Source organism: Thunnus maccoyii, chromosome 5 (genome assembly GCF_910596095.1).
Source record: "Thunnus maccoyii chromosome 5, fThuMac1.1, whole genome shotgun sequence".
NCBI lineage: Eukaryota > Metazoa > Chordata > Actinopteri > Scombriformes > Scombridae > Thunnus > Thunnus maccoyii.
The window spans coordinates 6649911-6665016 of record NC_056537.1 but is presented as its reverse complement, the minus strand read 5'-3'; the positions used below and the strand labels follow the sequence as shown (position 1 = coordinate 6665016).

Below are 15106 nucleotides of genomic sequence, written 5' to 3'. Positions count from 1 at the left end.
CTTCCCCTTTACTAAAATAAGTAACAGCTTAACAAAACGTATGAAATTACAAGAAACATCGACTTTTATCCAAGAACTGTGCTCACAAGCCATGTTTATGTATAAGGCAATGGATTCGGATCATATTAATTACTGTGCACCTATTGCTTTAATGTCAATAAAGTCCAGTTCATGAGCACCAAAATAATTTTTCACTTTTTTTGTATTTACCCAGCTTTTCTTTACATATTCTTACTTGGCATTAAAATGCTTCACACTCTGTCACACACATTAAAAAATCTGAGATGACCACAGTCTGAGTCTCTGTCGTCGGTCGTTGAACGGCTCTAATGAAGCACCTCAGGGTTTGGTGTTGTGCTGAAGAGCGTATGAATAATACATCAGAGCAGTTGTTTATTTTCCTCTTTTCAGATTTTTTTATCTTATGGTTGTATTCAGCAATTATTAGGTCATGATATAAGCTGTCACCAGCCCCGTATGCCTTAAAATTGATGAAAGGTTTGTGGGTTTAATCCAGGTAAATCCTTAAAATGATTGAAAACTGAAAAGAGGCTTTCAGAGTTCTTAAAGTTTTAATCTTTTTTTTTTTAATATAAATATAGGACTCAAATTCATCAGTATGCCTTCAGCTCTCCAGACCTTTGACTTTTTTATGCCAACTGAAAACCATGTCCATTCAAAAGTTCAGTGATGTAGTCGTGAAACTGTGACAATCTATCAACAATCTCAAGCCACCAGGATTTAGATTGTCTTCTTCACATTATAATCTCATAGAATAAATTTAGGCCTCCATGATGACTTTCAACTATAAATGTGACTAATATTATCTTACAGAAAATGTCAATTATGAGTCCTTGGGTATCACCAAACAGCCCATGGAAGTCCTTGATTTTGATGTTCAAGTGAGTTTGTGGATTCTGTTGATCAGCCACAAGTACAAATACATTTCTGTACATGGCATACCTGTACATAAAATAAATAAAAATAATGTAATGGGTAAAAGAAGCAAAGGAAATTAATTTTCAGCGGAAAGGATGTCCTTTCACTGTGGAAGCAGGAAGAGTTGATTGTGACGTTGTGTTGGTAGAGTGGACCAGGGCCTGGAGGTCTCAATGTTCCTTGACAAACATGTTTTCAATCCGTTTGAACTCATTAAGATCTCTGAACCATCTTCTCGTAAACGTGTAAATGGCGTAAATGTTCATCGTTGACTATTCCTGGTCTGTCGGGATCCAGAAGTATTCCACAACCTTCCTGCTTCTGCGATGGGATGCAGAGTCTGGACGCTCTCCTCCTCCGAAGGCGGGCAGCTCGTCAAAGTGACTCGGACCCAAATCCCTCCCTGTGTGTGGGGCACACACCCTGAACATGGTCCTGGAAACAAGTTCATTCAAAAATGTGTTTGGTGGAGGGAATCCTTTAACAGCAACTTAACAGCGGGATGAAAAGAAGTGTTTCACTGCCCTTGTCTGCATGAAAGATTCAACTCTCCTGGTGTGGACAGAAATGTGCTTTGTTACACCTGTAATCACACCCAGCAGTGATGTCAGGGTGTCCTGGAGTACACCTTGACATCACTGCAGCAAGGTGAGAAGTGAAACCACTTTTTAACACATTTAGTTTTCATGCCTACCCTCCTCCTAGTTATAGCCCTGACCATAATTTGTGTACCTATAGTGCCGTATTCTATCCTAACTTCTGTCATTCCCATTTGGGAAGTTTCTACATCTGGTGTCCCCTATTGGTAATATCAATAAATACACTGTGATGTATGCGAGTGCCACCCTCAGCTAAACCGAGAGAGTGCAAGTTTTCATCATTGTTGTCTCATTTTTCTACAAACAAACACTTTGGACATCAGAATAATTTCAAAACTGCTATAAACACATGCTGTAGATTTTTACATATAGTGGCTTTAACCGGTACAAAACTTGAGAAATGAATACATGACTTGACATTTTGTCACTGTTGGATGAACACCTCATATCTCCAATTTTGGGTTGTTGTTTTTTTTGCTTTCTGTTACTATGAAGGTTTATATTCTCCTCTGTTGATTAGGATTTTTTTAACCTCTTAGACCCATCTCTCTAAGACTTTTAGGTAATAAAAATAATACATTTTCTTTCATTTTGGAGATACAAGGTTTCCACCTGACAGCATGGTGAGTGAGATTAGTTGATTTCAGCGCCCCCTGGTGGCCACAGCACACTATTACCTGGATGAACTTCTCTCAGGCTCGTCAGAGCTGGACTCAGGGGTGGAGATGTACACCGGGTCTCCTTCCTGAACAGAGTCAAAGGACATGAGAACTGGTTGCTTTTCTTTAAAAGAACAGTATTAATGTCATAAAAGAACATTAAAAATATATGTGTGGTTCTGTTTGTTTTTTTTCTGCTGCTGCACAAGTTATTTGATAACTTCATGAACACGAGTTTTAATTAATCTCACCGTAAAATTTCTTGGCATGCCGTCTTGATTTTTGAGAATTTTCACTCTCTGATCACTTTCTGTCATGCAAAGGAAGTAACTCTTGATGTTGGCCTGACACTGTTGGAAAACATAAAAGTCATTCAACCACAGAAATACATTTTAATAATACAAAAAAATATGGAAGAAATGTTCATTTTTACAGACAAAACTTGTAATTCTCCAAGTTCTATGTTGTTCCTATGCTTATATTTTAATAAAAACATGTCATTCACTCTTGTAGTAGCCACTGCACACTGATGACAACTTGCAATATGATATATTTTTTTCAACTTTTAACTTCTTCTCTGTGCTGACATTTAAATCACTGTGCAAGATTGTCATTGTGTAATGACAGCGAAGCCCTTCAGGTATATATTACAAGACTTGCAAATGCAAATCAGACTACAATTCAAATCCCTCCAACGATGTCTCAGCTCTCTCCTTCAGAAAACACAAGAGTATGATGTTTTTAATGTTTAATGGTAGTGAGGCGTGATGGACACTAATGGATGTCAAGGATGTTTTCTTACTCCTTTGTTCTGCCTCTGAGCCTTCAGGTCCTCCTGAGCTCTGAATGTGTCGGCTAAAACCTGGTGCTTCTCCCTCCAGCTGAGGCACTCGGCTGTTCTCTCCTGTCTCTCCTTCTCAGCCAGACGTCGCTCGGCGTCAGCCTCCCGCTGAGCCTGGTTGGCCTTTTTGCTCTCCTCCTCTGATGCTATCGCTCTGCGCCTCGAATTCACCTCACTGTAAATGGAAGACTGAAATTACACTGCAGGGAAATTGTTTTGATTCAATTTCCACGTAGTTTGACAAACTCACTCTTGTTTTTTGTCTGCCACATAGGGCTTTTACCCATATTCATTTCCTTTCCATTATAATTTTGACATTTTCTTATTTTGCGACCTTCATTTTGCAAAGGCGTTCAGCATAAACTGGTCTTGGTGTTTTCAAAGCAGCACATAAATAAGAAAACCTTTCATAGGTTTTGTTTGATCATTGCTCGCTGGTTCTAAAAGAAAATGAAAATCAATCATTTTATGTTTATGTGGATACAATAATAAGCAAATCAAGGCGACACGCTGTTGAAGATGGAAAATGAAAGCCCCTTTGAAGTAACTGTGTCACTCAGTCAGGTTGAGTCTGTTTGGATAAATCTGTACTAACCAGGCACATCTGGATTTAGGAATTTTCCCCCATTATTCTTTGAAGAATCACCCAACATTTCACAGAGACCACCTAAGCTCACATCTGAAAAAGGTGAAGAAATGTGTTTTAATGGGTGTTTAGTTTAAAGGGAGTGTAGCTTTTGAGAGTCCGCTGTACGTCTTGTGAAACTTGTCTCGGCATCAAACGCTGTCTTTTCAATTTTCATCTTAGATTCTACGGTTTTCTCCTTCACTGTTGCCTCCTTTTATTCCTACCTGTGCTTTCTTCTTCCTCTTCCCTCATGTCCTCTACTTTCTTCTCAGCTCTTCTGTCCTCCAGTCCAGCTTTCATTGATCCTTTGCTTTCCCATATACAGAATACACTATACTGAATGATTTTTGATAGCGCTCCTAAACTGGGTCTGTCCTGACTAACGTTATATCTCAGCTGATCTCTACACCACTGGTTGGGCTTTGATTGGGCTTAAAGAACTGTTAAGTGAAAGATCATAATTGATCCACTATTGATGGAAGTTGGAAGCTCCAACTGACCTCAACGGTGTCTGCATTTCATTTTTGTTTACAGCTGATTTTCAATTATCCTTAAAGTGATGCACCTTCAAACTAAGAACTATGTACTCTTGACATCGCCTTAGGCAAAAAAACAACCTTACAATTAGTGCTCCGTACTCAAATTGAGTAAATTACAGCTTAAAAAGAGTTAACTTACATACAGTTAATGTATGATGCAGCACTGGGTGGCCCAAAATGGACTTCAAAACAAGAAATCACTTATAGTGACATGATGCTGACATAAATCTTGTTAATGTGATTTCTTTTTATGGGGATTTTCCACACAGTAACATAGCTTACTGTTTAGATTTATTGCTTCCCATAAGCAGATTAGATTCCCACTATATTCTTTTTTGATAAGGGGCTACAATCAGTCAACTTTGCTGTATAGATTCCTATTTTTATACAAGAGGTGGGTGACACTTTGTACCGAAAACATGACTCCACCGGCTCCCTCGACATTGTTCCAACTTCCTTTTTAAATAAGTATTCCACACTATCTGCCCAACGTATGGCCGACTAATCAGTTGGGAACAGTTCATATTGTTCAGACTGTGCAACTGATTAGTTTCAGAAAGCAATCATTCAGCCACTTTGAAAAAACAAACCTTGACCCATCACTTCCTCTTTTGTACATTAAACATACACACAACTCAAAAATCCTCTTGAGAACACAGTCATTTAACACCCGCAACAAACATAATCAGAACTTTGATATCTTATATAAATTCCAGTCATGGAAACTATTATTTTTAAGATGTTTAAATGATAATTTAATTCAAATAGACAGTTTAATAATGTATTCTGGCAGCAGCATTTCACACAGCTGTCAATCATGATTAAGACGATTAGTTTTGTAAAATGCTTTTTTTTAAATGCTGTTAAAAAGGTGCTATATAAATTAAGTTTTATTGTTATTTATTATTACTGACTAATCCATGCTCATGTCTCATTATTATTCATCATATCAGTAGTTTTACAGTATGTTAGTCTGTCCTTGAGTGTCTTACCTCTTATTTGTCAGGTAGGTAATTTAACTCCATATCACCAATGAAGAGTTTTTGATCTCACATGCCTAACTAAAATTTGGCGCACAGCAGGGCTCTATCCTTGGTCCTACTGTAGTTTATTTTGCCACTTCAAGGTTATTTCTTACAGAGATAACACACAGTTGTATAATTCTTTCAAACTTCATATCCTCTGCACACTCCTTATGATAGTTACACAGGTCATACACAACTCCAAATGAATGTTAGTGTTGCTCTAAGTCTTCTGGATGTGTAAGTAAGCAATTATTTGCTAACATGTTAGCCATAACAACTTTATAAGCCAGTGTTACAGTGTTGACTGTGCTTATGTCAGCAGGTACTGATGTTTTTTTTGCCCCTTAGTGGCCTAAAATTGATGAATGCAGCTTTAACATAAAGCCATGTAATGGATATTGTCAAGTTGAGTAGCAGGCTCATATTATTAGGCTCACATCATCAATTTCTTTCTTCTTTTGGCTTGCTGATAGTGGACAGGTCTCATCAGATAACTCAGAGACCCAGGTGCATTAAGTATTCATGCGTAGCAGCATTCAAAGAGTCAACTTGGTTAAGCCACAGTTGGACTGTGAGATAGAGAGCATATCCAGTTAACCAAATGACATGACGGGTACATCATGGCGATGTAACCTGGCAACCACACGTATGTCGGGAAAATGTAACCAGTTGTGGCAATGTGAACGGTGACATTCCAGGATACGTCGTCTGCACATAAATTGATCATGTTGACGGTAGTTCAACTCAACATCATGGGTACCTCCTCTATTGGCTACCACAATGTCATGTAAAGGTAAATTCTCTGACTTATTTAACAGAAGGATTTTAGCTGGTTAAACACTGCTGCAGCTAATATAATAATAGTTCATTAAGGATCCCTTCTGGTTTAGGTGTGCGATTTTAAAAATCGCTTACAATTGTCAATGTGCATATCAATGATTGATATTTGTCAATGGTTTAGTTGCTTATTTAGAGGCACACCTAAATCAAAGTGATATATACACCTGTTTGCCTACTTGTCTTCTGCTAAGAACAGTTAAGTCTTTACCTCCAGACTGTTTTCTTTTGTACTAACCACAAACAACAAAACTGCTTGTTGGCCATTGACACCCACTCAAGGTAATCCCCAAACAACCCGCAGCCAGCCCATCTTTCTTTTCTTTAGTAACTACAGTTTTCTATCACACACATGCAAGAGAGTAACATCTAGTAGGTTAAGCCAGGCTCCGAAGAGCTTTGTTATCTTTTTATAGCAAGAATTGATCAAAAAAAGTGTTTCAGTCTCTCGTCGTATCATTGCTAAAATTATATTGTATATGTTGTGTGCTTTCTTAGTCTGCAAACAAGTCATTCATGTTTTTGTTTCTTCTTGCTTAGACTGCTGTGTAGTGGATCATATTGGTCCAAAAATTCTGTTGCTCAACTTATTTCTTCTAGTTCTTATCATACCTGAAGGAGAATTAGAGAAATAAGGTGCATAAATATCGTCTCAGTGGGGATAGCATATTCTTTCCTTTTGCAGTCCTATTTAATGGTGTATTTTTACATAAAACCCTTGCCTGGTGCAGCTTTAATGTCAGCCAGGTGCCAGTGAAACTCACCTCTCTTTAATTTGGACATTCTCCTCTGTGATTTGTCTCAGCTTGTGTCGGAGGTCATCTCTGTCTCCCTCCAGGCTTCTGTTCTCCTGCAGCAGGGCCTGTTTCTCTCCAGACACCCGGTCCAGCTTCAGCTTAGTTTCAAAGTAACTCTTCTCTCTTTGTGCCAGTAAAAGCTGCAGATCGGTGTGCTGCACAAAGAAGAGCACATGCAAAGTTAATGCCACAGGTCATAATTGAATTGATTCAGTCCACCGATAATGTTACATCCTGTTTATGCCCTGGCTGATTTGAGTAAATTGATGTCAGTAATGGGGAGAGGGAACTCATCTGCAGTTCATTACCCTCCTCATCAACACATTGTAATGATGATTTATGATTTTTTATTAGATTATTCAGTCATTCATTATTTATTTTCGCCCCCCTCATCTGGAGAAAGTTATGGGTTTCTTTATTGGCTTTCAAAGTTGAAAAACAAATTGATTTTTACAGTTTTTGGCAATGGGTTGTCCCAGTCTTACATGTCAGACCTTTTAAAGTCTTTTAAAGTCTTCTGATATGAAGCTGTTACTCAAGCCGTTCCTGTAGTGGCTACCTGAACAGCCTCCCCTCTTAATATAAATAATATATTAGGTCCTCCTTTACTCAGAAATGTGTTCTGCTTATTGTTACTTCAGTTGGATGTTTGATCTTCACTCTGCAGAATGATGTGTGTGCAGAGTTTGACACTAGAAGGCTGTTTTCACATTCATCTTCTCAAGGGAGAAAATTCCTCTGTTGTTGCCTTAAATCTCAGTTTAAGGTGTCTATGTTACGTGGAGACTTGAAACCTCCAGTGCAAGTACACTAAGAATACATTTTTCAAATGAACAATATTTGCATATTTGTAGATTTGGAATTTTTCAGCAAGGGAGAAGGTATAGATGTCATTTTAAGGATTTTAATGAGTTAGATGAAAGTATTGGGTGGAAAAACCATGTTATTATTTAAAGCAGAGCACTCTTATGTATCTTGAAACATGTCTGGATAATATTTTTAGCTTTCTGACCGGTTATGTCCCAGTTTTGCGTTATATTCCTTGACACTGTACATCATTTTGGGCAACGTCCTCATGACATCCTCAGCATTTCCCAAGTCATGACAGTTCTAACCTGCATCCCAACCTGCTCCCTTTTTGTATTTGTTGGCCCTCGCTGATTGGCTGCCTTTTACTGACCTCTGCTTCGAACAAAGACCAAGTAAACTCTATTTTAACTATATTTATTATATATTTTTTATTATTTATTCATTTTACTATATTTAATCTACTTTTTTGTCAATCAGCTTATTTACCATGCAGCTTTTTCAGTTTAGTTTTTGCTTTGTGCTTTCTGTGAGGATTACTTCTGTATCATGAGTTGTTGAAAGCAGCACGCATGAAAACAACTTTGAAAAAAGTATTAAAGTATTAAAATAAATAACACCCATTTGATGGATAGTGTAGTTTGTTTGAATATACAGTATATTTATGGTGTGTCTGATCAAAATGGATGCAAAAAGTTTCCAGAGAACTTTTCATAAGAATTTGTATTAATAATATAATTAATTACTACAATTCTTATATTCTCAGTGAGGTTTTGTCAGTATATTTATATTTGAAAAATTTCTGTTCTATAACTACTGAATATTTTACCACTATAATAGAAACACTGACTGATGAATTTTGGGATGACTGTAATACAACTTCTTACCCTGATGGAGCATCCAGACCACATATACATTACATGTACTTTGGTTACACACTAATTGCTCCCTCTAATTATTTTGTTCTGTTGCTAACGAGCTGTTTATGGGTGAGCGTGCAGATCAGCTGACAATATCTGTGTCACTGTGTGTGGGTGTTTGTGTGTGTGTTCACCTCTTTTTTAAGCTGCTGTAGTTCTTCACTCAGGCGGCCCCTGTCAGCCTCAGCTGCCTCCTTGTCCCGCTGGCTCCCGAGGGCCCGAGCCTCAGCCAGGGCCCTGCTCTTCTCTGCCTCCCCTCTGGACTCGTCCGCTTGGTCTGCAGCCCGTGAGCACAACGTCGCCCTCTGCTGGCTCGTATACAGCCTCTGCTTCAGCTGATGTGGGTCAAAGGGAGCGGTGAGTGTAAACTGTAGTGACTGGGATGTGTGGTAAGGAAACAGTAGAGGCCTTCCTTTGTTTCTTGTTATGTGACTCTGACCACTCAGCTGAAGAATAAGGGTCAGCAATGAGCTACTATGTGGCATGAATGGTATAACATGGAACTACTACATATATTCATTTATTTTACTTTATTTTTTTTGCTATTTAAAGGTGAAAGTGCACATAAATCAACAGCTAATTTGCACCTATAATCCTGATTCAATTCAAAATTGACAAATGAATAAAACACTTCCCACATAGCAGAACTACAATCAAAATAAGAGGAAAAAAACGGAGAAAATGTATCACAACTCTTTGTCCCAACAGTTTCCAGTTTCCTAGTTCCATGAACATAAAAAACTACATTTTTGGACACTTGCTATCTTCATTATGCATCATCACCATCAGCTGAAAGGTAATTTTTCCATCTTAATAAATGCGGACCAATGCATTGTGGGATTGTTAGCAGTTGTTACCACTTTTTTCATTCCAATGTGGAATTTTTGAGGGCACTATATGGTGGATAATATTCTAAGGACTTTAAACCAATAGCTTACTGTTTGGTCAACTGTTGATGTATTTTACACCTTGTACTTGTACTCTTGTGGACTTTATGTATACTAGATTAAACACTGTGTTGTACAGTACTTCCTTTGGTGACTTGTTCTTTTATTAGTAACACTTTGTGTCTTTTTGGCATTGGAGACATTTCATTTAACACATCAGCATTCAAGAAAGACGACATGAAGAGATTTGTGTTTTTTGACTTGATGTCTTTTCTAAAATGTTGGGTTTTCTGTGTTGTTAATTTGATTTATGGAATGTTAATGTGTTTGTGCGTCTCCATCTTCTCACCCTTTATCCCTTTGTGTCATAAAAATAGAAGATTTTTGAATATAAAATGCAGAGATGGTTAGAGGGCTTTGCTGACAGTAATCAAACCAATGCCCTCATTTTTATGACGTGGTTTATTGATCATTCTGTTACTAAGTTACTTATAGTCAGTTTGCATTGAAGGAATAGTTTAGTCAATATTTGAGGCTAACAAATATCTTTATAACTGAAATAAATTGTAGCTTTCATTGCAAAAAAAACAGTGTCAAACTGTATAAACTTTATAAATGGCATAAAATATATAAACCTTTTTTTCCTAAAGATCTACATAATATTTGTTTATGTCGGTGGGTGGTCGTTTAATGATAATCTATACGTTCTTCTTCACTTCTTATTAGTTACCAGGAACGTCAGGCCTTCTTATCTCTTGAGTGATGTGTAAAACTACATACAGTGTTTGAGTTGTACCTCTTTGACTTGAGCCTGCAGCTCCTGGTTCAGGTTCCTGAGATTCCTCATGGTCAGCTCGTTCTCTGTGCGCATCATGATCCGCTCCATATGAATCTCATTTGATAAGTACTTGTTTTCTTTCCTCAGATCCTGGCATTCCTGAGGCAAGTTTGTGTTATTAACGATGAGTGATGTGGAACAAAAACAAGAGTTTCATTCCAACGATGATAAAATGATGGATTACACAAAATTAACAAAAATCCCCAGCAATGACCTTTTCTTAATGGTTTTTATCTGAAGAATGATGAACTTCTCTGGATGTGTAGTGCTTTGAAACGTAACTGTTTTACTACATCTAAAAAAGCTCAGACTTCAGGAGACTAACTAGCCTATTTTGAGATTTAAACCCCTGGAAGTGCCTTGCAACTCACAGACACTCACATTTAGCAGCAGCAAGCTGCAGATTTTTCACATGAGTAAGCTGTCAATTAGTTGTTCTTAACGTTCATCGTAGCTGTGAGGACATTGTATGTTTGCTGTTGTGTACTAAAAGGAGGCCACAGTGGATCCTCTTAATCCTTACTGACCATGGATCAGTCATTACACTCATGTTATGCAGCCAAATATTGTTCAAACCCAGAGCAAGTTTCCATCTGATTAAATAGTGCAGCCATCTTTGGTCTGAGAGTTACAACAAGCTGATACAGAATATATACTGCATATTACAGCCAACTTTAAAGCTACTTAAGAAGAAAAATAAAGAGAAAGATGGATGTTAAGAAGTTAACAGGAAGAAAGAGTCTCCCTACTTCTTCAATACAGAGACTGACAGTCGATACAGTCGAGATTTGAGGGAAAAAAATCCTGAATTGTTTAATCTCAGGATTTTTTAAAATCTGGCCGTTATGCTTTTCTTTATACATGTAACTCCTATAAGATACTGGGAACAAATTTCCAATTTTATGAGTGAGTTCTCTGCACAGTGAAGAATATACAAGTAAGCATAAAGCAAATATTGCACACTTTAATGACACAACTGATGGGAACAAATGTTATGTTGTCCCAATTCTACTTGAGGTCACATTATACCCTTTAAAAAAGATCTGTTAATAAATATATGACAATACTTGCCTGAAAACAGATGAGAGATTACATTTCTATTTGTAATGTTAGATTGAACAGTCTGTGATAATACACCTAAAACTTTTAAAACTCATATATATTCGCTAATATATTCTGTAATACCCTTACAAAATTTCCCTACAGGTTATGAGTAAAACTATCTGAATCTCTGAGGATGCTTGTAAAGGTCTTTTACCCTCTCTTCCTCCTTACCTTCCTCGTTCTGACCAGCTCTCCTTGCAGGTGGTTGATCTGCAGGAAGGAGCCGTTGGAGCCGACGGCGCTGACCGGCCTGACAACTCGTACAGGCCTCCTGGACGGCCGCGAGAGACCTTTGACCTCTTCCGTTGTCCCGCTCCCGAACAGACTGCCTCTGTTAACATTAGTGCTGCTCACGGAGAAAGACTTGTACAGGCTGTCGTCTAAAGAGGGCTTCCCGGCTGTCTGCAGGTCTGTGTGGGATTTTGTCCGAAGTGCCATTTCAAAACCAGTTTTGTCAAAATGTCACTCAACCAAAAATGTGAGGAAGCTCTGAGAGCAAACGGAGCTCCCAGTTAGTGTTGAGAGCGTAGGCCAACAACGTGAAGGAAGTTCTCGGTTTCATGTTGAGTTCATTGGGTGTATCCTATCGCCAACTGAGCATCATTCATTATACATTAAGTAACATGATAGGACAAACCTGCATGTGACAGAGGCAAAAACAGTCTCAGTATTTTGGTATGAGGACACCGACAGTATTGTCACACAGTGAGGTGGGTTAGGTGTTAAGTATAAATCAAATTTTCACATGAACTCCTCACATAGTCATAAAACTCTACAGTGGCAGACACAGACATTTTCTGGGGCAAACATTCTAAAGTGGGGCACCTCCTTGGTGTCCAGAGACAATCCCCATGCCTCCTCAAGTAGACAGAGCAGTGGGGGTTGAGGGGGACAGGGAAGGGACAGTGTTTGATGGGACACTGGTAGAGACATCACAGGTGTCTTTGAGATTTGCTGAGAAGTACGGAAAGCCAAAGGTGCAATTATTTTTGTTTTCTTTTCTTATATTCTAGTTGGTTAATCATTGGAAACATACAGTATTTTTACAACTCTATCTACAATTAAAACAACAGCATACATCCTTTGAATTGTCTTTTAACTTTAATTAACCAAGTTGGTGTTTTTTAACTCAAATTATGTTCAGAGGTCGTTTTTCTACCTTAACCTAACCAAACCTTTGGACATTTGGTCTCTACTGCCTTCCATAGAAAACAGCATTTTTTTTACTGAAGAAGAAAATACTGTTCCCTTTGTATGGTCTCTCATCTTCCCAGACTGGCAGGACTCTTGCTCACCCATTATGCCACTGTTGAAGTGCCCTTGAGCAAGGTACATAACCGCCAAAACTGCAGTTGAGCTGCTCAGAGACCAACATATAAAACTGGTTGTACTGGGCATGAATGTCAGTATTGAGTAAAGTTTTCCTTAAGGGCATTCCTCCATGGATAAATAACAGTTAATGATGATAATAATAAACTTCATTGACTGCATATATATTTCTTTAAACCACTTTCATGTCTAACAGGAACAGTAAAACAGACTGAGAAAAAAAAGTTCAGTATTTGACAAGTCTATCTGAGAAAAGAAAACTGTTTGTAGTTGGCTTTGGTTCAATGACCACAGAAAAGCTGTTTCAGTTACAATCCTTTCTTGTCCCTGAGGAGGACTTTCTGTAATGATGCTGCGTGAAGCAAATTGTCACACTTTTATCACTGAATTATGCTTTTCTCTCCCTGTGGGTGAAGTGAGACTTACACACTTCCTGACAAGGGAAGTGTGACCAATTAGCGTCTCCTGTAGCTCCTATCTGTGTTACAGCATTGTATCCCTTACAGCCCAGCCCCAGCCTTCCATGCTGGAGCCTGAAGCAGACAGGAAGCTACATTATTCACACAATATTCACTGAGTCATGAAATTAGGACACATTGAACTCTCTCACCTTCTGCGCCGGTGTACATCAGAACATCCCCTGCAAGTGATGATAAAGTGACTGTAAATACATGGGACCAACAGAGAATAACACTCCTCATGTTGATAAGCCTCTCAAACCTAAATGGGTTCCACAGATTAGAGAAGCATACAGGCCTTTAATTGAAAGGTTGCTTATTTGAACCCCTGGAGTAATAATTACATAAGATGTTATAGGGGGCATATCATGGTTTTTGTTACTGTTTTGTGACTGTTATGATGTTGGATGTCTACGTTAAACATGGTCAAAGTTCCAAAACTTTACATAAGCATATGTATAACTGCTCTCTGCAAGTCAAAAGGCAGGGCATCAACCTGCTCTGAACACTTCATTTGCAAAGTAACCTTTACTTACTCCTCGTGGTGACATCAGATTATTGTGCAGGCCCACAAACGGCCGTCCGTTCCGTAGCATTTGTTGCTAGGTTGTTACAAAGATTGTTCCATGGGGGGTTTATGTTGCCCACTTGCATATTTCGGATCGGATTCAGGCACAAACATGTACGGATGTATTTGACAAGTTTCCATTTCGAGTAAAGAACAAGAAATAGAAGTGAAACCCTACTTCTACTGTTTGTCAACGTAGCCTCCTGAGCTGCCAGAAATCTGCCAAGGGGCAGCTTCCGAGAGCTGGCCAATCAGAACAGAGTGGGCTCACTGGAAGGAGGGCCTTAAAGAGATAGGAGCTAAAATTAAGGTTACGTTAGTCCTATAAGCACAGGCAGAGCCCTCTACTGGATTCTATGGGTAATACTCTCCTCCAATCACACACATGCAATCGCCCACTGAAATTTGCATGTACGTAGCTGGCTAATAAGGACACACCTACTGATTACGTATGTCCCACATAGTATATAAGCTCTGCTGCTCTTAGCGTAGGAGCAGCCTTACCCGCCTGCATGTAGGCTTGGGAGATGATAGAGCTTTACCAGCCACTCTCCCTCTCCATAGCACAAGAACAGCTGTTCACTGCACCAAATGGGGGCAATGTGTTCAATTTAATGCACGTATTGGTCACAATATATGCAATTTGTGCGGAGTAAATAGCTGTAGCTGAATAGTTCTCAACCTAAATGAACTCCTTATGTTCTTGGGAACAAAGGAGGGGTCCGGTCTGAGAGTAGCACTGCTATGGTCACCATGACGCAGCAAACAGCAGGGGTGAACTGACAGGGCGCACAATTTACTCACTTTCTTAGCTGAAGCAATCAGCAAAGTTGTCTTGAATGACAACGCCTTCAGAGAGGAGCACTCCAGAGGTTCAAAGGAATCACTCACTAGGGCCTCGACCACCAATGGTAGTTCCCACTGGGGGGGGGGGGTGGAGACACGTGTCACTGGGTGTTGTCTCCTGATCTTCTGTAGGAAACGTTTCACGAGGGGGTGGGCCAAAACAGGTCTGTCACCAAAACCTTCATGACAGGAGGAAATAGCTGTTGCATACACTTTTTAAGTGACATGAGAAAGCCCCTTTTCCACCAGATACTGTAGAAAGGAAATAACCTCTCCCACTGCATATGTCAGGGGGTCTAGTCTCCTTTCCCAGCACCAGCGTTGGAATCCCAACCATGTGAAAGTGTCTCTACAATCTATTGAGACCTTCAGGGCAAAATCTTTGCTTGGAGTGAGGACCTCTACACCCAACTTATCTCGTTTCTTAGAGGCAGGGCTTCCTTCAGTTGTTGGGTTGACTTGACAGTTGTCAGATTGACTTGACA

General features: G+C 39.1%; 1 protein-coding gene across 1 annotated transcript; it reads right to left on the bottom strand.

Moving 5' to 3' along the window:
- Positions 1-203: 203 nt before the first annotated feature.
- LOC121896883 (paramyosin) lies at positions 204-13915 on the bottom strand. Its single transcript, XM_042410946.1, has 10 exons — positions 13744-13915; positions 13360-13389; positions 11592-12057; positions 10275-10415; positions 8726-8926; positions 6832-7019; positions 3000-3213; positions 2449-2547; positions 2216-2283; positions 204-1374 (listed from the first exon to the last, which is right to left on the bottom strand). The coding sequence occupies exons 3-10, from the start codon at positions 11856-11858 to the stop codon at positions 1212-1214; spliced, it is 1341 nt and encodes a 446-aa protein (XP_042266880.1). The 5' UTR covers positions 11859-12057; positions 13360-13389; positions 13744-13915; the 3' UTR covers positions 204-1211.
- Between the last annotated feature and the right edge of the window lie 1191 nt (positions 13916-15106).